Source organism: Physella acuta, unplaced genomic scaffold, assembly GCF_028476545.2.
Source record: "Physella acuta isolate Inbredline_101_S28 unplaced genomic scaffold, ASM2847654v3 ptg001653l, whole genome shotgun sequence".
Taxonomy (NCBI): Eukaryota; Metazoa; Mollusca; class Gastropoda; family Physidae; genus Physella; species Physella acuta.
This window is the reverse complement of record NW_026733167.1, coordinates 217683-245004: the sequence shown is the minus strand read 5'-3', so window position 1 is coordinate 245004 and position 27322 is coordinate 217683. Positions and strand designations below refer to the sequence as shown.

Here is a 27322-nt window from a genome sequence, read left to right as displayed (position 1 = left end):
GAAATATGAAAGGCTTTGTTGCAATGGTAAAATCACCCCTACCAACTTATAACCATATTTAAAAATGCTTCAGTGTATAAATTAAGGTAAACTGTCTCGCCCTCGATGCTGTTTAACAAAGATCTCTTTTTGTATGCAATTACATTTTATAAAAGTAATCTTAAATACATTTAAAAAAAAATTGTTAATAAAAGTGATCTAAAATACATTAAAAAAAAATTGTTAATAAAATAAAAAACTATTATTTTTATTTAAAATAATAAGCTTTTAAATACACTAGAAAAGAACCCACATCATTTTCTTATTAAAAGCTTTAGACGCTTTCAAATATGTATCAGTTTTCATTAGCGATCAATCCTTTCATTAGAGAAAGTAATTTTTTTTGTTAATTTTAAAAAGCAATTTTTAGCGCATTTAAAAGGTTATTATATTATTTGTTATATTTTCTGCTTTTAGTAATTTTGAATTTATCAGCCTCTCACGTCCGGCTTTCATATGATACAACAGCTCACTCGAATGGTCGTGTATCGTTGCTTGTTGTCTTCTCTTTGTTATAAAATATGGGAATCTTTAAATTTCAATGAATAATTTAATAATTTATAAGAATAACCTTAGATATTCTTGCGTTCTCATCTGAAAAAAATAAAAAGAATTTGCTGCACCAGTAATGGTTTTGAAATCAATTAAAAAGATTTGAATCAGTAGCGAAGTTTTTAAAATGATTATTTAAAAACGGTTTTTACAGATGAAATTTAATTCAAAAGATTTGAATCAAACAAACAGACAGAAGCGAAATTTTTAAATCATTATTTAAAAACGGCAAAAACAACGATTTTTAAAATTGAAATTTAATTTTGTTTTAAAATAATGCTGAAGGTTGACACAAAAATACCCTCCCCACATCCTCATCAGCATAACCTCAATCTCATAATCTTTCTTGTAATATTCCCACCCTATCAAAACCCCCACTGTTTAATTAATAAAGACAGCCGTGGTAATATAGTTGACACAACTCACATGTATAAGTTGCCATACAAATCTTATTTCTCAGCTAGATTACTACAGTATTGTTATTATAGTTTCACGCAGCTCAATAAATCAATCAATTAAATTACTTTTATAAGATTTAATAAATGTTTTGTAAACAAAAATGTATCCAAAATGACTTTTTAGGACTTGAGAAATCATACATTTAAATAGTATTAACATAGAAGAAACCACTTTTATTTTTAACCACTTTTACGTTTAACCACTTTTACTTTTAACCACTTTTAAAATGAGAAAAATTAGTAGTAATCCTATCAAGTATATCAGCGTTCTATACATCTTTCATTCAATTTTTTACTTCCAACAAACGGAAGTTAGCATTTTAAAAAATCGTTAAAAAACAACACAATTTCTGATTTCTTCAACAGGCTGGACCAGTTCTGCCCGTGCCCTACTTGGCATATGCCTGACCTGCCAGGCCCTGGTCATCTTGATTACACTTTCAGCGCTTGTCATTAAAACTGAGAAGATTGTAGCTTGGTGGACTGTTGGTCTAATTTCCTTTTCAGGTTTGTTTATTTTTAATATATATATATATATATATATATATATATATATATATATATATATATATATATATATATATATATATATATATATATATATATATATATATATATATATATAGATATATAGGCCTATATATATATATTACACACACACACATATATATATATATATACATACAAATATATATATATATATATATATATACAATATATATATATATATATATATATATATATATATATATATATATATATATATACATATGTGTTTATAAATATAGGACTATATATACATATATATATATATATATATATATATATATATATATATATATATATATATATATATATATATATATATATATATATATATATATATATATAGGCCTATATATATATATTACACACACACACATATATATATACATACAAATATATATATATATATATATATATATATATATATATATATATATATATATATATATACAAATATATATATATATATATATATATATATATATATATATATATATATATATATATATATATATATATATATATATATACATATGTGTTTATAAATATAGGACTATATATACATATATATATATATATATATATATATATATATATATATATATATATATATATATATATATATATATATATATATATATATATATATATATATATATATATATATATGTATTTATTTTGTTCTTTTGCAGTTGTAGTTGGATTAATCGGTATCGGGGTGGCTGCGGGAGAAATTAACAGACTTTTCAAACCGCGGTACCATTATGACTACACATTAGGTTGGTCATTTGATCTGGTCATCTTCAGCCTTGTTATGTTTGTTGTGGCTCTGATTCTTTGTGTTATTGAGACTGTGAGGAAAGAAAGATAACTTCACGTAGTTATTCCAAGATTTTAATGTTAATTAAACCCACGCAGTTTATTTTTTTTTTGTTGGAATTTTTAGTTTTTTAAATTCTTATTTTGTATTCTTGTATGTTTGAATTTTCCTTTCATAACGATCTAATAAACATTTGTATTGTATTTGTAAAAATAGTTAAATTTTCATTCGATTTTAATCCGATCTAGTTCAGTATTAGAATATCTTTTGAGCTATTTCTTTTGATCTATACTGAGAAATTTGTATGATATTTTTATACTAAGATATTTTGCTATGGCATAGATATTTAATTTAAGATGTTTAAGTATTTTGATTGTGACAATTCGACCTCAAACTTACGTAGCAAACACGTTTAATTAAACAAGTTATCGTTTTGAAGCTGTAAAGTTCACCTGTTTGCTGTGAACTCGGCTTTTGAAGAAATAGTGTGGTCAACTTTATGTCTAGCCGCCTCTACCTTCCTAGACAAGAGTCATAAATGAGTGTCATCAGGGACATCATTGGAGCCTTTGATCCGAACTTAAGGCTTTCGGGTTATCAGTCGTATGTGCTACCCCTCGACCATGCCGTCACACGAGACAACAAAAATTCGTTCATTTAATTTTGGTTGACGCTTAACCCGGTCAACGCCCAACGTGTGAACCCAAACCATTTAAACTTCCTTTTTCCGTATCACATGCCAATCTTTGCTCTACTGAAAAACTCTAAAGCTGTGTTCAAGTGAGGAAGTGTATTACGTGAGATACCATCAGGTTTTTAAAGCAGTAAAAAAGTAAAATAAAGGGAATATTAAAAAAAAACTACTTTGGAATTTTGAATATGTTTTGTACGTTTCCGAAGAGTTTAAAGTACAAGTATTAGTTTGGCTTTGCATTATTAAATACAACAAAATTAAAAGACTTAAAAAATGCCAAAACTTTATGCGAAAACCATTAACATAAGGGATTAAGGGGCGATTGATTGATAGATAGTACATACTAAGAGGAGGCTAATTTCACGGGGGGGGGGGGGGGGGGTAGGGGTTGGAGGAAATGAGGGTGGGGGGAGGTGGGGTTTATCGTCCTTAATGACCTACTGATAGTGTTTTAAAGCAAATATTTTCAGTGGCAGCATTGGTACTGTCGAATTCACAAATTATTATTTACTAAAAAGTAGAAAATAAAACAACTAAATAGAGGTATGATACGTTGCGGGTTGGATCGTATGGTATATTGTGGTTAATGCCTCACCAAGTAGACTACTTTATTTTCCCTAATGTAAGTTGGGTACTCATTGGAGATGGGATTCGAACTTGGGACTTTCAGGAAATAAGTCCTGCTCTCTGTGCCCGCACCACCACCCTCCGACAATAAATACACAATTTAAAACAAAAGTCGTTTGGATAAACAATGCATATGGAAAAAAAAGCTCCCATGTGTTTGTTTGATTAAAATTTTAATTATAAAGTTAAATGTTTGGTTGTAAACAATCAATAGATTTAATTTTAATATTATAGTCATATATAGAGACATGTAGGTTTTGGGGATGTTTTTTGAAAGCTTATGCGAATCAAGGCAGTTTGTTCTTGCTTACGAAGTTTCAAAATTAATAAGAATTTTAAATTATTTTGAAAGTAATATTAATATTGCTTCCGCTTTCCATTTATAGATCAAAAACAATAACACTAATAAAGGGTAGCAAGCTATAACAGTAATCTGAAAATACAAGAAAATATAAAGTAGTATATTGGAAATAAAGATCTTTATTTAAAAAAATATTTAACATGTGTATAGAAATATATGTATGCACGTATATCAATTCAATACACTTCTGAGATGTTTGAATTATAATTTGACTTTAATTTTTACTGAAAACCACTGGCCTCATTAAAATATAATTTGTAGAAACATAATTCTTTCCGATGATTTTATTATTATGGTGATTATGATGATTGATTTAATAATTTTCGATGAAGATCAACCAAGAAGCTGGTTAATAACTAGAGAAAAAAAGCAACAAAGGGAAGTAGCCCAAAGTTTATTAGAAATAATTAAAGAGTTGTCGTTGGTGAAGAGTCAAGTGATATATTCATCTACTTCATAGACCTTGACAGCAGTTGCAATAGGCGAAAGCAGGAGATGGTGCACAATATTTTATTTAGTTTTTATAATATCCGATTGTTTGCTCATACGTGTGTTTGTGGCTGATTGATTATTATATCTCAACTTAATTTATCCAGTGATTTCGTTCTAACATTTCAGACACATTTGTCTCCGAAAACAACACAAAGAGTTCTAATTTGATTGTAATTAGTAACGAATAAATAATTAAAAATTAACAAAAAATCTAGCAAAGTTCAATTAAAATGGGGATGTATGAAGATGAAGAAGATATAGACGGGGTTGAACTTTTGTTTAAGGCTGGGTGCTTATTTGTTTGACAGTCAAACACGGAATAAGAAAGGGACAATAATTGCCTTTAGAGATCTCAAACTACTGAGTGTGTTTTAAAGCAAATTATTTTAGTCGTATGTGTCATGGACTTCCTTAAGAAAAAAATGATTACAACTTTATGAAAATAGGCTACTAATTGTTTTTTTAAAAAAAATAATACATCAACTTATTATTTTAATTTTTTAAAAAGCATAATGGAGGCGAGCGAGTTGACGAGATTCCTTCCATAATGTTGTTGACATGGAATAAAAACGTGCTTTTTAGATTTAGACCGTAAAAAAAAAATAAATAAAAACTTAAGCCTAAAATTAATTTAGAAATTTTATATTTTTTAGAATAAATGCTATAAAAGTTGCAAATCCAGAGAACTTGAAAATAATTTGCTGAGTTTAAGGCTACATTGCTATTTATTTTCATCAAGCCTAAGTTATAACCGGATGTTTCACTTTCGTAAGACAAATATTGATTGGCTGTACAGTAACTTAGTGATCGATAACTATTTGTTTACAAAACTTTGCAGATCAAGTTTTTAAATAACAATGCAAATTAAAAACCCCATAACCTAGTTTTCTATTTTTAGCTTACAATGTGTACAATAAAATCAATGGCGGCCTATCCAATAGCAGGATGCCATTGTTTATGTCGCCATTACACGTGAAAACCAAATTGTTTTTGCTTTTTTTAAAATTTTTATTTAGTTACCGAAAATATTATAAACATCAAATACATCCAATCTTTAGTAAAGTCCGAAAAAAACCAGACAGGCAGGATTTTATAACCATATTAATTGTAACTACGCTGTGCATGATTTTTAAATTAATTTATACACCTCTCAAATACCTTTGAGACTTTTCTCGCTGGTGTCCATTAGTAAAAAGTTATAAAAAATACACATAAAAACAATAAATAATCTTTCAAGTGCACTGATAATATGAATATTATAACAAAATTTCTGTCTTAAATAAAAGCATTGGTCTCTAAAAAATGTAACAGAAGTCCATTCTTTTCTTTAAGAAAGCAATGTCAGTGCATATTAACAGCTCAATACGTGTTGTGAACAGGTCGGTAAGGCTCATGGTTGCTAAACCTAGTAGTCCCGAGTTCAAATCCTCGGGCAGACAAGCCTCGATTTCTGCGGAAAATCAACTACGAAATCAAACAACTATTGCCTTGTATGTTGTAATATTTAGATTGAGAAACAATTCGGTTGTAAAACAAAAAAAAAAACGAGTCAACTGGCCATATAGAGCATAAGATGTTAACACGTATACTTGATTCTGTTTAATAGAAATGTGTCCACCATTAAAATTAAGAACAAAGAAGAAACAGAGGGCGATCTTTTACGTATTTTAAAGGTCAAATCTTTTAATTTTTAGTGTTAGAGGGGATCAAGCTTTATCTGACAGAGGATTTGAACACGAGACTTTTACTAATTTATCAACCATGAGTATACGTGTCAATTGGTTATGCGCCATTGAGGCCATTGACTCCGATTTCAGCCTGCTTTTCATTATGGATTTGCTTCCATAGCCTTTGTCCAACCAAGAACAAACTACAAGACGTAGCAGTTGTTTGATTATAAAGTTATCTCTCCTAGAAGAGTGGCTGTCCCCAGCTGAGGGTTCGAACTCGTATCATTTCGGTTTAGCAACCATGAGCTTTACCGACTCGACCACGCCGTCCCCTGTGATTAATTTAAATCTTTGCTCTGACCCCATGAACGCCACTACTCTACCGCTTTAACTATTTCCTACAGGTGATACTACATTATCATTACATTAACCGTAGTGTGTCAACGACCCTATATATATATATATATATATATATATATATATATATATATATATATATATATATATATATATATATATATATATATATATATATGTATGTATATGTATATAACTCCCCCACCGGTCACAACAAAGGAAGGCCAAAGCCTAAATTGAAAAAAATATATATTTAATCAAACGCAGTGTTGATAATCCCAAAGTTCGCAATTATATCAATAACTGTGTTGGTTATTAATGCAAAACACGACAGGTGTGCGGGATAGTGAACAGCACACTACTTTGTTACAATAGTATGACATATTTACAACACTAATTGAGATTTTAGGGGCAACTTGCGTTATTGTGTTTGAGTAAGATTATTTATCTCTTTGATACCGTGTTGTGTTGTGATGGCATCTAAACACCAGAACAACATGTCTTCTTGGGAAGTTCTGCTTATGATCCTGCTTGTAGCTGTTGGGGAATGCAAAGGTGATGGGGAAGGGGAATCAACAGAACAGGCAGATGGCACGTCGCATGTACAAACTGAAAATTTGGAGCGCAGACTTAATAGTAAGTAAGACAATTGAGCAGGTAATTATTCTGTATACATGATAGTCAGAGAAATGAAAATATACATGGGACAAATATATATATATATATATATATATATATATATATATATATATATATATATATATATATAAATTTAAAGTGCACGTTTAAAATGTATACCTGTATTGGTTTTTAATATAAAATAATTTTGAAATATTTTTATTGCATGCATTTTGTTATATTAATTGTGAAATGAAATTAGAATATCGCATTTTAAGATTACCGGAAATTGATGAAAAAATTAATAGAAACTACTAATTTGAAATAATAACAATAAAATATATAAAATTTCGTAAACATAACATAACTGTTATCAAGTTATCTTGTACAACGACAGACACACTCACACATGCACATACGTATAGACCATAATGCAATTAACGTTTTTTACTTTCACGTATATATATACGAAGTATAGAGAAAGTCTTGTAATCGTGCAAAAAAAGAAATCGAGATTTTTGCAAATCTCGACGTTTTATAGCTCCCTGAGTCGGAAAACATAGTTTTGCAATCTTGTCTGTATGTCTGTGTGTGTGTATGTGTGTGTGTGTGTATGTGTAAACACCATAAATTCAGTACCATTACAGCTAGGTTGATGGAATTTCATTTAAGTATTATATCAAAGTGTAGATACGTATCAACTTTTGAGCGATTTCCGATAACCGGAAGTGGTACTTTTTCTACTTTCAATTTTTCAAAAGCCTATAACTTGAGTACTATTTCAGAATAATAAATAAAAATTTCACACGTAAGTGAAACATCTAATTCTCTGCCTTCTGGCAAATTTTGAGTAATTTTCGTTGACCGGAAATAGTAATTTTTGCTATTTCCGATTTCTCAAAACAACGCATGTGAATTTATAAAGTACTAATAATATTCCGCACTATTTTGCACATTTTATTTGGCGTTCACTTGGTGTGCAACTCGTTTTCTACGAGATTTTATTCTATTTTAAAAAGTTTAAGTAGGCCTATTTAAAATGGATTAAAAATCATGTCTATATCCCGAGTTGCTATCCCCTGTTTTTTCATATAAAAATATTCGAGAAAATTTAGGGGAGATCACTCCGGAGTTATTTCACATAGGGAGCTGTATAGCTTCCACATAAGACACGATCAGGATTTCTATTTTAGTACGATAAAATACTAATTTTTTCCCCGGAATATGTTTTAAATTACTTTTTATACACAGGTCGCCATGTGTTGCTATTGTTAAGATTCATTTAAACAAAGCTTGACTCTGTTTAATTTTCGTTTACAGTCTTTCACTGTAAGATGCCACCCTTCTATTGTGATGATGGTTCATGTATCTCAAAGGATTATATGTGCAATGGCCATAATGATTGCGCAGAGGGATCGGATGAAAGTGAGGATTTCTGTAGTAAGTAAAGACGTGTTGGTATAGTCTTAACACAATCACTTGGTGAATGTACTTAGTACTTTATTCATGTTTTTTTGTAATCACAACAGCGTTCATGTGTTTATCTAAACACAATCACTTGGTGTCTGTAATCACAACATCATTCATTTTTTTATCTAAATACAATCAGATTGAGTCTGTAATCACACCATTCATGTTTTTATCAAAAAACAACCACTTAATGTGTGTAATCACAACACCATTCATTTTTTATCTAAACACAAACAAATGGTGTCTGTAATCAAAATATCAGGGGACGGAGTGGTCTAGCGGTAGAGAGCTGGACTGCTAACCCGTAAGTCCAGAGTTCGAATTTGGGTTCAAGTCATTAGAACGTCCCTGAGTCCACCCAACCCCAATGGGTACCTAACTCACGTTAATGAAAGTAAAGGTGGCTGGGCATAGTGCTGACCACACTATCTCTTCATATGCCGAGGTCACAGAAACAAGTGAACTCTACTTCACTTGCTCCATAAACCGTCAGGTTTGAAAAGGGAACTTTACTAATCAAAATATCATACCATCGATACCCTACGACTTACTATCTATTCCTTCATCACCATCCATCTCTCCTGTTTTTTCTAAAACCATCACCCATCTCCATTTACACCCTCCCTAATCCTGCCCTTAATTTTCCCAATCAACAACCATCTCTCACCTTATCCACATTCTACCCCCACTTTCCACTCTACCACTACCTCTTACTCCTCCTCCCATTTTTTTTTTTTTAAATTCCTCCCACATTCTCCCACTCTCACCTACCTTATCAACAACTATTTCAACCTTTAACCTCAAGCCCCACTGTATCAGCTGACACAGTTACTGCCGGCCAGCTGTTACACGATTATATCCTTAACAATCCAATTACATTTTACACACCATCCTATTGCTATTGAATATATGTTTAAAAATGTCAACATTGCACGGCTTTTAAAATAAAGTTTAAATATGATAAAACATGGATTTATAATTAATTTTCTAGACGAATTAATACATACATTTGAAAAATGGTGCAATTTGTCAAAGTACGGTTGTAAATACAAAATAAAAAACTACATTAACACATACATATGAAATGTATTGTTGAATCTCGATTGCTAGCTTATTTAAAAAGACGAAATTCTTGTTTCATTTATCATTTCACTTTAGAAAGACTGTCTTAAATCTATAAAATGTTTGTATAAATGAAGCTGAGTACTTATTTACTTATGTTCTTGTAAAAAGTTAGATTGTACCCTCTAATATATTTTATTACAAGTAATTGAAATAACGAAAATACATGAAAAGTAAATTGACTGAATGTATCTGTATAATTAGGCTCGTGTCAGTACAACGTATTTAAATGCAAAACCAAAAACAAATGTGTCAAATACTGGCTGACATGTGATGGTGATGACCACTGTGGGGACAGTTCAGATGAAGCCAATTGTGGTGAGATGACCAAGCGATATTATATATATATATATATATATATATATATATATATATATATATATATATATATATATATATATATATATATACATACATATATATATATATATATATATATATATATATATATATATATATATATATATATACATATATATATATATATATATATATATATATATATATATATATATATATATATATATATATATATATATATATATATATGATACATTCATTTCAAAACAATAACTGCATGAAATTGAAATCTTCACAAAATATATTTAGAACTTGCAATATTATGAATCTTCCAAACATTCAATTTATTTTTAATTTTTTTTTTTAGGAAATAGGCATGTTTTAATTATAAACGAATATTCTTATAAAAGTGTTAAAGTGCTTTTTTCCTGCTTGCTCACACCATTTCCAATTCTCCTGTTTTTAAAATATAATATTTTCGTGCAATCAGAGTTTTAGTATTCTAAACGTTTCAAACGTACCGTAAACATTTATATCACGCACACTGGACTATAAATTGGACTATTTATCTCTCCTGGGTCGAGTAAAGCTCATGGTTGCTAAACCGAGAAATCTCGAGTTCGAACCCTCGGGCAGATGAGGCTCGTTAGCTGGGGACAGCCACTCTTCTAGGAGAGACAACTCCAAAATTAAACAACTGCTGCCTTGTAGTTTGTTCTTGGTTGGACAAAAGGCTATGGAAGCAAAATCCAAAAAGAAAAGCAGGCTGAAATCGGAGTCAATGGCCTCAATGGCGCATAACCAGTTGACGCGTAATCCTTAATTGTGTTGGATGCGTGGTCGAGTCGGCAAAAAGCTCATGGTTGATAAATTCGAACAAAGTCTCGAGTTCAAAACGCACTGGCAGATAAATCTCGATCCCCTTCAACACTAATAATTAAAAACGAAGAAGAAGAAGAAAGATCTCTCCTGTTAATATTTTAATCAAATCTAAAAAAATATTGACAACATGTATTGTATGATTAGATTCATGTAGCGGACCCAGTTTCCATTGTGCAAACCGAGCCTGTGTTAACAGTAATAAAAAATGTGATGGTAATGATGATTGTGGCGACAGATCTGATGAAAGTAATTGTGGTAAGAAAATTAAGCAAATATTTCATGTTGTTTTTAATGTAGAGTGGTTGTCATGGTTCATGGTTGCTAGATGTATAGTGGGTATCTTGGTTGTTAGATGTAGAGTGGGTCAGTGGGGTAGCGAGGTCGGGTGATACCCGGTGCGGCACTTAATGGTGTCACCCCCCCCCCCAGAGGCGTAGCGACCTTTCCCGGGGACAAACTTTCAATTTTCGTTTCGATTTGCACCCCCCCCCCCCCTCCTCAAACTTTCGATTTGCACCCCCCTTCAAACTTCCGATTTGCACCCCCTCAAATTTTTCTCTATATATTTTGCTATATTTTTTGCCTTGGTGTCACCCGGTGCGGTCCGCACCCACGTGGGTATCGTGGTTATTAGATGTAGAGTGGGTATCGTGGTTGTTAGATGTAGAGTGGGTATCACGGTTGTTAGATGTAGAGTGGGTATCGTGGTTGTTAGATGTAGAGTGGGTATCGTGGTTGTTAGATGTAGAGTGGGTATCACGGTTGTTAGATGTAGAGTGGGTATCGTGGTTGTTAGATGTAGAGTGGGTATCGTGGTTGTTAGATGTAGAGTGGGTATCACGGTTGTTAGATGTAGAGTGGGTATCATGGTTGTTAGATGTAGAGTGGGTATCACGGTTGTTAGATGTAGAGTGGGTATCATGGTTGTTAGATGTAGAGTGGGTATCGTGGTTGTTAGATGTAGAGTGGGTATCATGGTTGTTAGATGTAGAGTGGGTATCATGGTTGTTAGATGTAGAGTGGGTATCATGGTTGTTAGATGTAGAGTGGGTATCATGGTTGTTAGATGTAGAGTGGGTATCACGGTTGTTAGATGTAGAGTTGGTATCATGGTTGTTAGATGTAGAGTGGGTATCATGGTTGTTAGATGTAGAGTGGGTATCACGGTTGTTAGATGTAGAGGGGTATCAAGGTTGTTAGATGTAGAGTGGGTATCATGGTTGTTAGATGTAGAGTGGGTATCATGGTTGTTAGATGTAGAGTGGGTATCACGGTTGTTAGATGTAGAGTGGGTATCGTGGTTGTTAGATGTAGAGTGGGTATCACGGTTGTTAGATGTAGAGTGGGTATCGTGGTTGTTAGATGTAGAGTGGGTATCGTGGTTGTTAGATGTAGAGTGGGTATCACGGTTGTTAGATGTAGAGTGGGTATCATGGTTGTTAGATGTAGAGTGGGTATCGTGGTTGTTAGATGTAGAGTGGGTATCACGGTTGTTAGATGTAGAGTGGGTATCATGGTTGTTAGATGTAGAGTGGGTATCGTGGTTGTTAGATGTAGAGTGGGTATCACGGTTGTTAGATGTAGAGTGGGTATCACGGTTGTTAGATGTAGAGTGGGTATCACGGTTGTTAGATGTAGAGTGGGTATCGTGGTTGTTAGATGTAGAGTGGGTATCGTGGTTGTTAGATGTAGAGTGGGTATCACGGTTGTTAGATGTAGAGTGGGTATCATGGTTGTTAGATGTAGAGTGGGTATCGTGGTTGTTAGATGTAGAGTGGGTATCACGGTTGTTAGATGTAGAGTGGGTATCATGGTTGTTAGATGTAGAGTGGGTATCGTGGTTGTTAGATGTAGAGTGGGTATCACGGTTGTTAGATGTAGAGTGGGTATCATGGTTGTTAGATGTAGAGTGGGTATCGTGGTTGTTAGATGTAGAGTGGGTATCACGGTTGTTAGATGTAGAGTGGGTATCACGGTTGTTAGATGTAGAGTGGGTATCATGGTTGTTAGATGTAGAGTGGGTATCGTGGTTATTAGATGTAGAGTGGGTATCATGGTTGTTAGATGTAGAGTGGGTATCACGGTTGTTAGATGTAGAGTGGGTATCGTGGTTGTTAGATGTAGAGTGGGTATCATGGTTGTTAGATGTAGAGTGGGTATCACGGTTGTTAGATGTAGAGTGGGTATCGTGGTTGTTAGATGTAGAGTGGGTATCGTGGTTGTTAGATGTAGAGTGGGTATCACGGTTGTTAGATGTAGAGTGGGTATCGTGGTTGTTAGATGTAGAGTGGGTATCACGGTTGTTAGATGTAGAGTGGGTATCGTGGTTGTTAGATGTAGAGTGGGTATCACGGTTGTTAGATGTAGAGTGGGTATCGTGGTTGTTAGATGTAGAGTGGGTATCACGGTTGTTAGATGTAGAGTGGGTATCATGGTTGTTAGATGTAGAGTGGGTATCGTGGTTGTTAGATGTAGAGTGGGTATCACGGTTGTTAGATGTAGAGTGGGTATCATGGTTGTTAGATGTAGAGTGGGTATCGTGGTTATTAGATGTAGAGTGGGTATCGTGGTTGTTAGATGTAGAGTGGGTATCGTGGTTGTTAGATGTAGAGTGGGTATCGTGGTTGTTAGATGTAGAGTGGGTATCGTGGTTGTTAGATGTAGAGTGGGTATCGTGGTTGTTAGATGTAGAGTGGGTATCACGGTTGTTAGATGTAGAGTGGGTATCATGGTTGTTAGATGTAGAGTGGGTAGCATGGTTGTTAGATGTAGAGTGGGTATCGTGGTTATTAGATGTAGAGTGGGTATCGTGGTTGTTAGATGTAGAGTGGGTATCACGGTTGTTAGATGTAGAGTGGGTATCATGGTTGTTAGATGTAGAGTGGGTATCACGGTTGTTAGATGTAGAGTGGGTATCATGGTTGTTAGATGTAGAGTGGGTATCACGGTTGATAGATGTAGAGTGGGTATCACGGTTGTTAGATGTAGAGTGGGTATCATGGTTGTTAGATGTAGAGTGGGTATCTTTTTTGTAACGACGTAGAGTGGGTATCTTTTTTGTAACCATGTAGAGTGGGTATCTTTTTTGTAACGATGTAAAATGAGTATCATGCTTGTTACGATGTAGAGTGGGTATCATATTTGTTATGATGAAGAGTGGGTATTATTTTTGTTATGATGAAGAGTGGGTATCATGCTTGTTACGATGTAGATTGGGTATCATATTTGTTACGATGTAGATTGGGTATCATATTTGTTATGATGAAGAGTGGGTATCATATTTGTTATGATGAAGAGTGGGTATCATGCTTGTTACGATGTAGATTGGGTATCGTGCTTGTTAGATGTAGAGTGGTATCCTTTTTTTGTAACGATGTAGAATGGGTATCATGCCTGTTATGGTGAAGAGTGGGTATCATATTTGTTATGATGAAGAGTGTTTATCATGCTTGTTACGATGTAGATTGGGTACCGTGGTTATTACGAAAGAAACAGATCCAGACGTTCTAGAAGTCAGTTATTTGCTGTTATGGGGAATCCAAGTTTTTAAAGAAGCAAGAATTGTGTGTACAAAAATCTAAACGAAACTTCACAAGTATTTTGTTTAACATTATATACAAATAAATATATAGTACAAATATAACAATCTGTAATCTATACTCTATAGAAGAAATTAGGTGTATATGTAGAAGACGTCATTAAAGTATCAGTTCCTAGGTAAAGATCATATTTTACACATGCGTCTAACACATTTTTAAAATTGTAATCTATATATCAATTTAGGGGTTGGCGTGGTCGAGTCGGTAAAGCTCATGGTTGCTAAACCGAAATGTTTAGAGTTCGAACCCACAGGCAGATGAGGCTCGTTAGCTGGGGACAGCCACTCTTCTAGGAGAGACAACTCCATAATCAAACAACTGCTTCCTTGTAGTTTGTTTTTGGTTGGACAAAGGCTCTGGAAGCAAATCCAAAAAGAAAAGCAGGCTGAAATCGGAGTCATTAGCCTCAATGCGAATAACCAGTTGACACGTATCTTTAATTGTGTTGGAGGGGATCCCTTACAATACTAAAATTACGAACGAAGAAGAAGAAGATATCAATTTAAAGAAAATGACGTATGAGTTAATTTTCTATTGCCTAGAATCTAAATAACGTAGTTGTGAAACTTGTGAGTCAAAATCTTTATTAAATGTAAAAATGTACTTTCCAATTTCTAACCATGTATGTCACTTTTAAACAGCTAGAAGTCCTAAATAGATTGAATATAATTTTAGTATTCTTTCAATTATAAGAATCGTGTACAATCGGCTGCTTTAAGTGCCTAGAAAAAACATGTTTTAGGAACGAACACAAATGTAATGGAATCGATGACTGTAAAGACAGATCGGATGAAGTAAACTGTGGTAAGTAGATCAATTGATGTTTTCCTTAAATAGGTATTCAATTTGTTTGTAGAGAAGGAAAGAATCATTCTGTTGACATTGACTTAAAATTATTTTTATAACGTCTCAGAATCTGGAAAAAATTTCTATAAAAACTATTTTTGATATAAGCAATTGCATTTCAATGTAAATCTGAAAATATAGGTATAAATGGTAATGGAACAAGAAAACTTCTTTTAAAATCAGCTTTGTTTTTAAATTTGTGACAGTGAAGTATTTATTTTCTATAAAATTTCCTGTTTAAAAAAGAAATATAAAAAATTAATCGACTTAAAATTTCAGATCTAAATAGCACTGTTTATCTATAGGGTACTAAAGTTAATTTAAATAAATTATTTAAAAAAAATATTATTATTATTAACTTTTATTATTAGACGTTTGTCACAAGGACAGTTTCAAATGTGAAAACAAGAGATGCATCGTCAATGATAAAAGATGTAATGGAATACCTGATTGTGAGGACGGTTCGGATGAAAGGAACTGTCGTAAGCATAACTAAGTGAAACATATATTGTAAGCATTACTATATATATATATATATATATATATATATATATATATATATATATATATATATATATATATATATATGGCTTAATGCTGGACAGGCTATTTTCTCACTTTCTGGTATACAGAGTATAAAGAGAGTAATGTAATCGTGCACACAAAAGTAATAACATTTTGACAGCTTTCGGCGTTTTACACTTTCCTATTTTATCGTATAAGGAATATTAAGGATGTAGTTTAATCGTGAAAAATATAAATCGAAATTTTGACAAATTCTGATGTTTTACAACCTCCCGCTGTCGGAAAAATCTTTGTCAGACATGGATAAATAAACTTATTCGTACGTTTCTATTAAATTATTAGTTGTTTACACAGTCCGGAAGTTGTGATCTATTTCCGATTTCTCAAAAAAGGTAGTCAATGTTTCCTTTAGAAAGTACTATTTTTTTCTTCTGTTTTGTACTCACACTGTTTGCGTTCATTAGGTGTAACAATGTTTACATTTGTTTTTGTTACCAGCCTCTTGCAAGGGTACCAGTTTCCATTGTCAAAACAAAAACTGTACCCAAGTTAAACTAAGATGTGACGGTAACAATGACTGTGGAGACAAATCGGATGAAAATGATTGCAGTAAGTGATCCAAGTTCGGTTTCTGTAGCTATATTTTGTTTTATGTGGACGAGTAGTTAGCCCATCGCACAACCCCCAACCTGGAGGACCAGGGCACATCGTTTGGTCTGGCCCCTACCCACGCAGATCTGTCCGACTTGGTTAGACCTGCCAGGAGCACTAGGCTCCCGCCGGCATAGCTCTGAGGGTCGCTGGGGCACATAAGCCATCCCACCACTTCAAGGCGGTGTGCCATCAGGATGGCGAAAGGCTCACACAAATGTTACACGCCAAGCGCTTGAGTGGAACCCCCAGGAAAAGCGGAAGAGAGGGTGCCCAAGACAGACCTGGAGGCGGGGTCTTCTTGAAGAACTGAAGCCAACAGGGATGTCTTGGGAGATGGCAAAATTAATAGCCGGGGATCGGAAGAAATGGAAGGAAATGGTGGAGGCCCTATGTTCCATAAGGAGTAAAGACGACTAAGTCAAGTGAAGTGATCCAAATGGCAGTGTTTATTTACATAAAAAGAATTGTTATGGCTATTAAAATTAGAATGGTTTTTAAAAAATCGGTAATTTCTGAGATGGGGTCAATTAATAAGTGGTTATAAATAACTGTTAGAAATTAATAAAGAAAATATAAAGGCCCAATATATATATATATATAAATACATACATACATACATATATATATATATATATATATATATATATATATATATATATATATATATATATATATATATATATATATATATATATATATATATACACACATATATATATATATACATATATATATAGAATATATACATATGTATATATATATATACTTGTTATATAGTGGGCACTAGAATAAATCTATTAGGCAATACTTTTGTTAAAAACAGCACGTTTGTTTAATTTTATTATTTTCAGTGCATTTAAAATTTGATTATATAGGTTTTAATATGTTCTTATCACATGTATTATCGCATAAGCCGTGTGTAGTGATTACGGTGTAAGATGCACTGAAGTTGGTTGTATCAACGTCTTTGATAGATGCGACAACAAATACGACTGTAAGGACAAATCTGATGAAGAAGGATGCCGTAAGTATGACACAATTTTTTTAACGAGCCCCAAATGTAACACTATGGCTACTTACTTATCTTTATATATATATATATATATATATATATATATATATATACATATATATATATATATATATATATATATATATATATATATATATATATATATATATAACATATATTTATAACAAATGATGTATATCTTTGGTTTCATTAAATACACCACGAAATTTTAAATTTCAATGGTAATTTCAATAAAATGTTTAACTCTGCAATGTGAAAATAAAAGAGGGTATTCCACATTCATATTTGCCATGACAATTTAGTTTTTAAATATAATATCGAAGTTGTTGGTTTAGTATTATAAAATGAAAATAAAACTGAAATGCATTCAATAAAGCATAGTTGTATTTTTATAAATGAGTCTATCGTAACAGTCTACATTATAGTATGTCGATCAGTTTTAAAATCTACGCCAGGAGATTCATGCCGATTTATTTCAGACACAGGTTCAAACTTTGTTTTTGTTTGTTTTACTCGTTGACCGTGTTTAATTACACATAACTTTATTTCAAAACTATGTAAGAAAGAACTAAAGGAGATAAAAAAAACACAAACAATTTATTTCCGAAGAAAGAATTTTAAATTAGTAAAATTAATTGCATGTTCACTCCGTCGACAAAAAAAAAAAAAAAAAAAAAAAAAAAAAAAAAAAAAAAAAACAAACAAACAAAACAAGTGTTTGTTCATATTTACAATTAGCATACTATAAATAGTTTTAGAAATTAACCCATGTAGTACAATCAGGGGTGTATCCGAGGTGGGCGGGGGAGGAGGGGGCAGTGGAGTGTACACGAAACGCCTGCATCTTTTAGACATTGACCCATTATCGTTAAAAATAAATTAAAATAAATTAAATTAAGCGCCTGTACCTTATGTTGAATAAATAAGGCGCCTACCTTGAGTTCGGCGTTCGTACTAAACTAACTAAACTAATCAAATTGTGGATTATTTGCTCAACAACGCTTTAAAATGTCCACGCTAAGACAAATTAACTTAACTCCTTACATACTAACATGTAAAATAAATCTGATTCTTCTTCGTTCTTAATTTTTAATGTTGGAAGGGATCGAGCCTTATCTGCCAGAGGGTTTGAACTCAAGACTTTTTCGAATTTATCAACCATGAACTTTTGCCGACTCGACCCTTTATCCAAATTAAGGATACGTGTCAACTGGTTATGCGCCATTGAGGCCATTGACTCCATTTCAGCCTGCTTTTCTTTTTGGATTTGCTTCCATAACCTTTGTCTAACCAAGAACAAATTACAAAGGCAGCAGTTGTTTGATTTTGGGGTTGTCTCTCCTTGAAGAGTGGCTGTCCCCAGCTAAAGAGCCTCATCTGCCCAAGGGTTCGAACTCGAGACTTTTCGCATTAGCAACAAGAGCTTTACCGACTCGACCACGCCGACCCCTGATTAAAAATTCATATATGTTTGAAAATTCTGAGGTAAAATTACCACCCGATTTTAATTAACTTTATTTCCTACCCAGAGGAATGTCCTCGTATGAACTTCAGATGTAGAGACAACGCTTGCGTTGTCGTCTTCAACAGGTGTAATGGCAGGTGGGACTGTATGGACGGTTCAGATGAAGAAAATTGTAGTAAGTATTATATGGGCTCCATCTAGTAACAAAATAGCGACAGATGAAGAAAATTGTAGTAAGTATCACAAGGACTCGATTTGGTGACAATAGAGACAGATGAAGAAAATTGTAGTAAGTATTATATAGGCTCAATCTAGTGACAAAACAGGGACTGTATGGACGGTTCAGGCGAAGAAAATTGTAGTAAGTATTATATAGGCTCAATCTAGTGACAAAACAGGGACTGTATGGACGGTTCAGGCGAAGAAAATTGTAGTAAGTATTATATAGGCTCAATCTAGTGACAAAACAGGGACTGTATGGACGGTTCAGGCGAAGAAAATTGTAGTAAGTATTATATAGGCTCAATCTAGTGACAAAACAGGGACTGTATGGACGGTTCAGGCGAAGAAAATTGTAGTAAGTATCACATGGGCTCAATCTAGTGACAAAATAGGGACAGATGAAGAAAATTGTAGTAAGTATCACATAGGCTCAATATGGTGACTCGATTTGGTGACAATAGGGCTTGTAAGTAGGTCAAAAACTTCTCGTTCTCAGACTTGCCAGCTAGCATTTTTCAAACCAAATAAGATTTTGTTTTAGTAAATCAGCTAAAAAAAAGAAAAAAAAATAGAAAATGTACTTCTGCTATTAAGTTATTTTAAATCGGAAACATTGGTAATGATAGACTACATGATGCAAACTACCTTAAGGAAAAATATATCCTACGTTAAATTGTGAATGCTTTTTTTTAAAGAAACGCAGTTGGTTATTCTTTATTTCAATCCGTAATAATATCACTATAATATTTAAATACTATTACTAGACTAGATCTAACGGTTCTTAATTTGATAATTTTATTAAAAAATTGTTTATAATTGTTGCACTTGGTCTACTCGTGGTATTTTAAAATCTTAAAGCAAGACAGAAAAACAAATATACGAAATCATATTCACATCAATTAATTCAGTACGAAAATATACACCTCTCCCTGATTTATATCTCCGTGATTTAAAATTATAAATTAGGGACAGCGCGACTTATAAGCCCTATAGGGACAGTAAGGACAGGAGACTGTAATATGACAATATATTTATTTTAATATAAATTTTACCGTATGGAAGTCGTACTAAAGAAGGCTGTAGTAACAAGGGTGACACAGAACAATGTAGGTAAATCAAACTCGTCTGTACATGGTAGGTTCGAATCCCGTTGGGTTCTGACTGTTCTGTCTTTACTTGGACTATATTCTGTAACTTTGTCTACCCTTATCGTTAAAATATCACTTTCTGTGATCGAACGTTTTTTTTTAAACCGCTTCTCTAAGTACAGGCTAAATTATTTTAGTTATAACATGAAGTTTGGTTCTGACTATTCTGTCTTTACTTGGACTATATTCTGTAACTTTGTCTACCCTTGGCGTTGAAATATCACTTTCTGTGATGAAACGTTTTTTTATTTTTTAAACTGCTCCTCTAAGTACAGGCTAAATTATTTTAGTTATAAAATGAAGTTTGGTTCTGACTATTCTGTCTTTACTTGGACTATATTCTGTAACTTTGTCTACCCTTAGCTCTGAAACACCACTATCAGTTTATACTGCTAATTTTGGTAATTGAACTTTTTTTTTTAAAAACCGCTACTCTAAGTATAGGCTATATTATTTTAGTTATCACATGAAGTTCACCTAAAGATGAAGTGAATAATTTCGATTAATATATTTTTTTTAAACAAGATTTCTGTGTGGATGGTAGTTTCAAATGCAGAAATGGTGGATGCATTCAGGCTTCTGACAGATGTAACGGCGTGGAAAACTGTGACCATGGAGAAGATGAATTTCCTTGTGGTAAGTTGAGATCAACACACCTGCTTGAGGTATAATGATGTCATTTACTGATTGTCATCATGTAGATAATCTGATAATGCCATTTACTGATTGTCATCATGTAGATAATCTGATAATGCCATTTACTGATTGTCATCATGTAGATAATCTAATAATGTCATTTACTGATTGTCATCATGTAGATAACCTGATAATGTCATTTACTGATTGTCATCATGTAGATAATCTAATAATGTCATTTACTGATTGTCATCATGTAAGTAAGAAAGTTTTCCTTTCAACCTGACGGCCTATGGGGCAAGTGAAGTTGAGTTCACTTGTTTCTGTGACATCGGCATATGAAGAGATATTGTGTTCAGCACTATGCCCAGCCTCCTTTACTTTCTCTAACGTGAGTTAGGTACCCATCAGAGTTGGGTGGACTCAGGGACGGTCTACTGACTTGAACCCAGATTCGAACTCGAGACTTACGGGTTAGCATTCCAGCTCTCCAGCTCTCTATCGCTAGACCACTCCGTCTGTCATCATGTAGATAATGTGATAATGTCATTTACCGATTGTCATCATGTAGATAATCTATGCAGTTTTCTTTTGAATAAGTGTGTGATGTGTGTAGGTCTGGGTGTTGTGCGTGTGAAAAATAGCCCCGTGGTTAAACCTTACCCCCCAACCCATTATAAACATCAGCCTGCTGTGTTTAACAAATATTTTACACAATGAGTTAGCTATGAAGTTTTAAGCATTTTGTAAATTATATTGTCGAGATCTATTTCTATAATCAGAACGTTGTCAAGGTAACAGTTTCCGGTGCCAAAATGGAAGATGTATCCACATATCTCTTCGGTGTAACGGCGAGTTGGATTGTGCAGACGACTCAGATGAGCACTACTGTGGTGAGTAGACAATGGTATTCGGGGTATGTGCATTTAACTCGCTAGTTATTGGGTACGTAGTTTTTTTGGGTCTACGACAAGTTCCCGAAAGACACTTGCCCGAATGCCGTTTGCCCGAAGGCCGATTTCCCGAATGGACACTTGCCCGAATAAGACAAATTCCCGAATGGACACTTGCCCGAATGCGACAAACGCCCGAATGGACACTTGCCCGAATGCGACAAATGCCCGAATGGACACTTGCCCGAATGCGACAAATGCCCGAATGGACACTTGCCCAAAAGCCGTTTGCCCGAAAAATGTTAACATTATATATTACCAAATAATTATTCGTAATCAATTTAAATTTGAAACGTTGATACACAAAACGTATATATGCAAAAAAAAAAAGGAAAAAAATAATATCATATATTACCACGCATACATTTTAAATTTATTTGTATTTGCTCTATAAAAAGTGTAGAAACATACTTTGTTTTTCGTCTACAAAACACTAAGAAAAATACCATTTTCGCTTTCACATGTTTTTAAAATGAATTTTTCTTTCTTTATTAAGTAATCGCCTCAAAACATGGTTTAAACAAAGTGCATTAAATGGAGATCAAACGTATTTGACTACCTTTTATTTTTTAATTCAACGCCTAGATCACGCCTCGTTTTGTTGTGAAATAATCACCCCACAAGTTTAGCATAACAAGATAAATCCAACAAACGCGCCTCCATTCAATGGGCAAGTGGCATTCGGGTATTTGTCGCATTCGGGCAAGTGTCCATTCGAGCATTTGTCGCATTCGGGCAAGTGTCCATTCTGGCATTTGTCGCATTCGGGCAAGTGTCCATTCGGGCGTTTGTCGCATTCGGTCAAGTGTCCATTCGGGCATTTGTCGCATTCGGGCAAGTGTCCATTCGGGAAATCGACCTTCGGGCAAACGGCATTCGGGCAAGTGTCTTTCGGGAAAACGTCCGGCTCCCGTTTCTTTAAATCTTAATTTAGTCTTCTTTATGTCTTAATAAAAGTAATATATAAAACACATATAAGAAGTTTTAAATGCACTAAAACATGAAAATACAAATAATTTGTTTTACTTAATAGAAGCATTGGTCAACAAAAATACTTAGGTGATTTTATAAGCGCTTTTCTTTATGTTAACATCTAATTTATTTGTAAATTTGAACAATAATTGAAATAAATAGCGTTTAAATTAAGTTATTGATGACTCATTTATATTTTAGCATCTGGAATCCCTTTGAAATCGCCTGTTCGATGGTGAGTAGGTGATCATTTAAAAAAAAAAATCACTTAAAATTGTATAATTTTTTCCCCACAAAAATCGATATTTGTGTGATTTTATTAATAAAAAAACACCCATACAAGGCTGTTCTGAAACTCAGTGAAATTGGAAAGTTTAAAACAGAAGGGCGACAGTGATCAAAACACTAGATATTTTCTAATTATGAGATAGTGACTTCACTTTTAAAACTTTACATAAAGAACGAATCTACACTATAAACTAAAATTGACGCAATAAACCTTCCACCCAATTCTGATGGGTACCTGTCCCACTTAAAGGATAAATAATGGCGGCTGGAATAGTGCTGACCACACTACGCTATCCCTTTTTATGCCTAGGTTAATTCTACTATACTTGCCCCATGAACCGCCAGATTTGAAAGTGTACTTTTACCTTACTTTTACAATAAATACACAAAAAGATAAAATTCCAGGAGTGACAGTAACAAAACTAGACGCTAAAAACATGGGCCACTAAACTCTTCGAGTACAATTCCAAATGTGTACGTATTTAAAGAAATTTTACATTTCAGGAATTACTACGAGTACAATCCTAAATGTGTACGTATTTAAAGAAATTTTACATTTCAGGAATTACTACGAGTACAATTCTAAATGTGTACGTATTTAAAGAAATTTCACATTTCAGGAATTACTTCGAGTACAATTCTAAATGTGTATATCACATTTCAGGAATTACTACGAGTACAATTCTAAATGTGTACGTATGAAAAAAATTTGCGGAGCACACTATCGATTACCCTGCTGCCCAGGTTATTATTGCTAGTAAGTTAAAGTGTTGTTTTATATTCCTATTTTAGAACTATCCATGTTATTGTTATTGTTATGTAGATGTCAACTTGTGGGTCCGTAGTGTGGTGCACTCATTTAATGGTTACAGCAAAGTTACATCGTTAATATTAAATGTCACATGGGTGTTTGGTTGAGATTGTCTTAAGTTTAAAGTTAGTTAAATATAGAAGTTTGACTGTTTCTCACCCTTCCCCCTTATAAAATGTAAGGCTACAACAGTACCACCTACCCCCCTCCCCCACCCATAAAATGTACGGCTACAACTGTACCACCACCTTACCCCACCCTTAAAATGTACGGCTACAACAGGACCCCCTCCCCCCATAAAATGTAAGGATACACCAGGACCACCTGCCACCCCACCTGATAAAATGTACACAGCTTACCAACCCCCCTACACTCCATAAAATGTACGGCTCCAGCACACCCCCCCCCCCCTTGCACAATCTCGCTAGTGCTGCCAAAGCGTCTGAAGGCCTCCACGTGAGATAGATCTGTAACATATTAGGATATTGATCCGATTAGTAATAGATATTCATTATTAGAAGTACTTGAAGTACTGTGAGACTTACAATATAGAGACAGAACCATAGTTGATTATAAGTGGACAAAAGCGCTATATGTTAATTCAATTTACACACAGGTAAAAAAGTAATTTTTTGAGTTTCTTAATCCGTAGCATATCCAGAGCCACTAAAACAGTAAGTAAAATCTTTTGTTTTTATTTCCTTAACTAACTGACTTGACTCAAGTTACATGACAGTCATTCAGTCGGGCATGTCTAGTTTAAAAGCTGAAAGATACTTAAAATGTCTTTTAATAAATATTTAAATTAGGTAGAAAAAGAAGAGCTAGAGGTATCAATTACAAAATGGTTTCATACGCATGAATCAAAGCTACCAACATGTTACATTTAATTAAACTCATGGGCTAAGAGATATAAAGGAACACCAGTTCTATATCATATACTCATAACAGATGAAGCTGTACAGTGTCTCTTCCGAAATTTTTTTTCTCCAGAAGAGGGGGAGGGGTAGTAGCGTAGCGAGGGGGGGGCGGGGGGGGGGGTGCAAATTGAAAGTTTAAGGGGGGGGGGGCAAATCAAAATCTTGAGGTGGGGGGTGCAAATCGAAAAGTTTGTCCCCGGGCGCCGGGAAGAGTTGCTACGCCTCTGGGGAGGGGGCACTTAATACTTTAGAGAGGGCGAACTAAATTTTCTGTGGGGTTGGGGGGGGGGGGTGGTGAACTGACCGACACTGGTAAAAAGATGCTCTAAAATGAAATGTAGGAAACCAGGTTAAGGGAGCACTTTAGGGCATTAAATGAAATCATCAGCATATGAAGCGTGGTACGCCAAGAAGGGGGCATGAAATGACACGTCAGCATATGAAGTGTAATATACCAGGTTGAAAGAGTACTTTAGGACATCAAATCATTAATATGAAACATGCGTTCAGCACTCTCGACACAACATGGAATTCAAGAGCTTTATCCACACCCGTGGTTCTTCAGGGTTCATTCAACCCCCGGGGTTCGGCGCGTCAGTCTCAGGGGTCCGGCGAAGTTCAAGACACACACCCGACCTACATAATTCCATACCGGATTTAGTCAAGGCGGACGAAACAACTATTGATAATGGTTCGGCGAATGTGTATATGTAATACTAGGGTTCGGTACCTCCACTAAGGTTAAGAGCCACTATTCTAAGCTTTCTAGAACACTTCCCCTCTAAGGAGAACAACACAAACCAAAAACAACCAACGTATGACGTTCGTAAACAGATGGTCGCAACATATATTTTTCGTCATGTGGTCTGAAAAAAATTAGGACTTAATATTTTCCATTTACAAAAGTGACCAGCTTAACTATTGTTATATTGTTTAAGTAATGTTTTTGTTTATGTTTAATATAAATTTGTATAAATACGATACTTGATTATATTTGTATCTATATTTTTGTTAGGACGGTAAATGTAAGATTCTAAGGAAACATTGGAACTGAGGTGAGATACTGGAGTTGGACAATTAAAAAATTGTAAAGATCATTTTTGTTTCTGTCGATTTTTTGTGTGAACTGTGGTGTCAACTCTCACTCTAACACCATCAATACACCACATTCACACCACCCTCACAGCACCCACACTACCCTCACACCACCCTCACACCACCCTCACACCGCTCACATCACCCTCACACCATCCTCACACAAGTCTCACACCATCCACACACCACTCTCACACCACTCTCACACCACTCTCACACAACTCTCAGACAACCCTCACACTACCCTCACACCACTCTTACACTACTCTCGAACCACTACCCCCAACACCACCCTCACATCACTGTCACTCAACCCTCACACTAATGAATTTAAAAATAAAACCTAATATGTTAATCATTGAAACGATCCTACTTGCTATTTTCACACAAAAGTATATAGCTTTTGTTGTAGTCGAAACTGAAAAACTCAAGACTCAGCTTCTCTATCATAGATGTAATTTAAAAACAAATGTTATCTTTTTCGAACCTGATGGTCCAAAGGGCAGATGAAGTAGAGTTGACCTGTTTCTAAGACCTCGGCGTACGATAATATATTGTTTTCAACACTATGCTCAGCCGAGTTGTCTTTCCCTAATGTGAATAAGGTACCGATCACAGCTGGGTGGACTCAGGGACGTTATACTGACTTGAGCCCGGATTCGGATTCGAACTCGAGACTCTCGGGATAGCAGTCTAGCGCTCTACAGCTAGGTCCAGTGTTTCTTCCAGACTTTTTTCTCCGGGGGGCACTTGAAATCTTCGGGGGGGGGGGGGGGGCGGTAAACTTTCTTCGGGGGGGGGGGGGGGGCGGACACTGTTAAAAGTATATATTTTCTATATAAATTATATAAATTTCATTTCGTTCGGGGGGCGGTAAAAATTTTTCGGGGGGGGGGGGGTCCAAGCCCCCCCGAAGAGATGCCTGAAAGAAACTCTGGCTAGGTCACGCCGTTCAATCGGATTCCTTTTCAAACTTATTCGCAAGACATCTGCAGATTTTTGAGAATGAAACTTGTGATGGGATACCATGTACTTCTAACCTTGAAGACTACTAGTTCACTAAACCTGATCTCCTTGTTTCATATGTTGATAATGTGATGCCGAGATTTAGATTTGAAGTAAAAAAAGTATTTATACGCACACTTAA

General features: G+C 34.2%; 1 protein-coding gene across 1 annotated transcript; it reads left to right on the top strand.

Annotated features, from left to right (window-relative positions):
- The first annotated feature begins 7003 nt into the window (after positions 1–7003).
- Positions 7004–26143, top strand: LOC131929596 (sortilin-related receptor). Its single transcript, XM_059285887.1, has 15 exons — positions 7004–7252; positions 8555–8674; positions 10031–10144; positions 11153–11263; positions 15301–15411; positions 15825–15935; positions 16477–16587; positions 17546–17656; positions 19195–19305; positions 21026–21136; positions 21919–22029; positions 23263–23296; positions 24014–24106; positions 24813–24834; positions 26096–26143. Exons 1-15 carry the CDS (start codon positions 7090–7092, stop codon positions 26132–26134), a joined length of 1473 nt encoding a protein of 490 aa, XP_059141870.1. The 5' UTR covers positions 7004–7089; the 3' UTR covers positions 26135–26143.
- The last annotated feature ends 1179 nt before the right edge of the window (positions 26144–27322 follow it).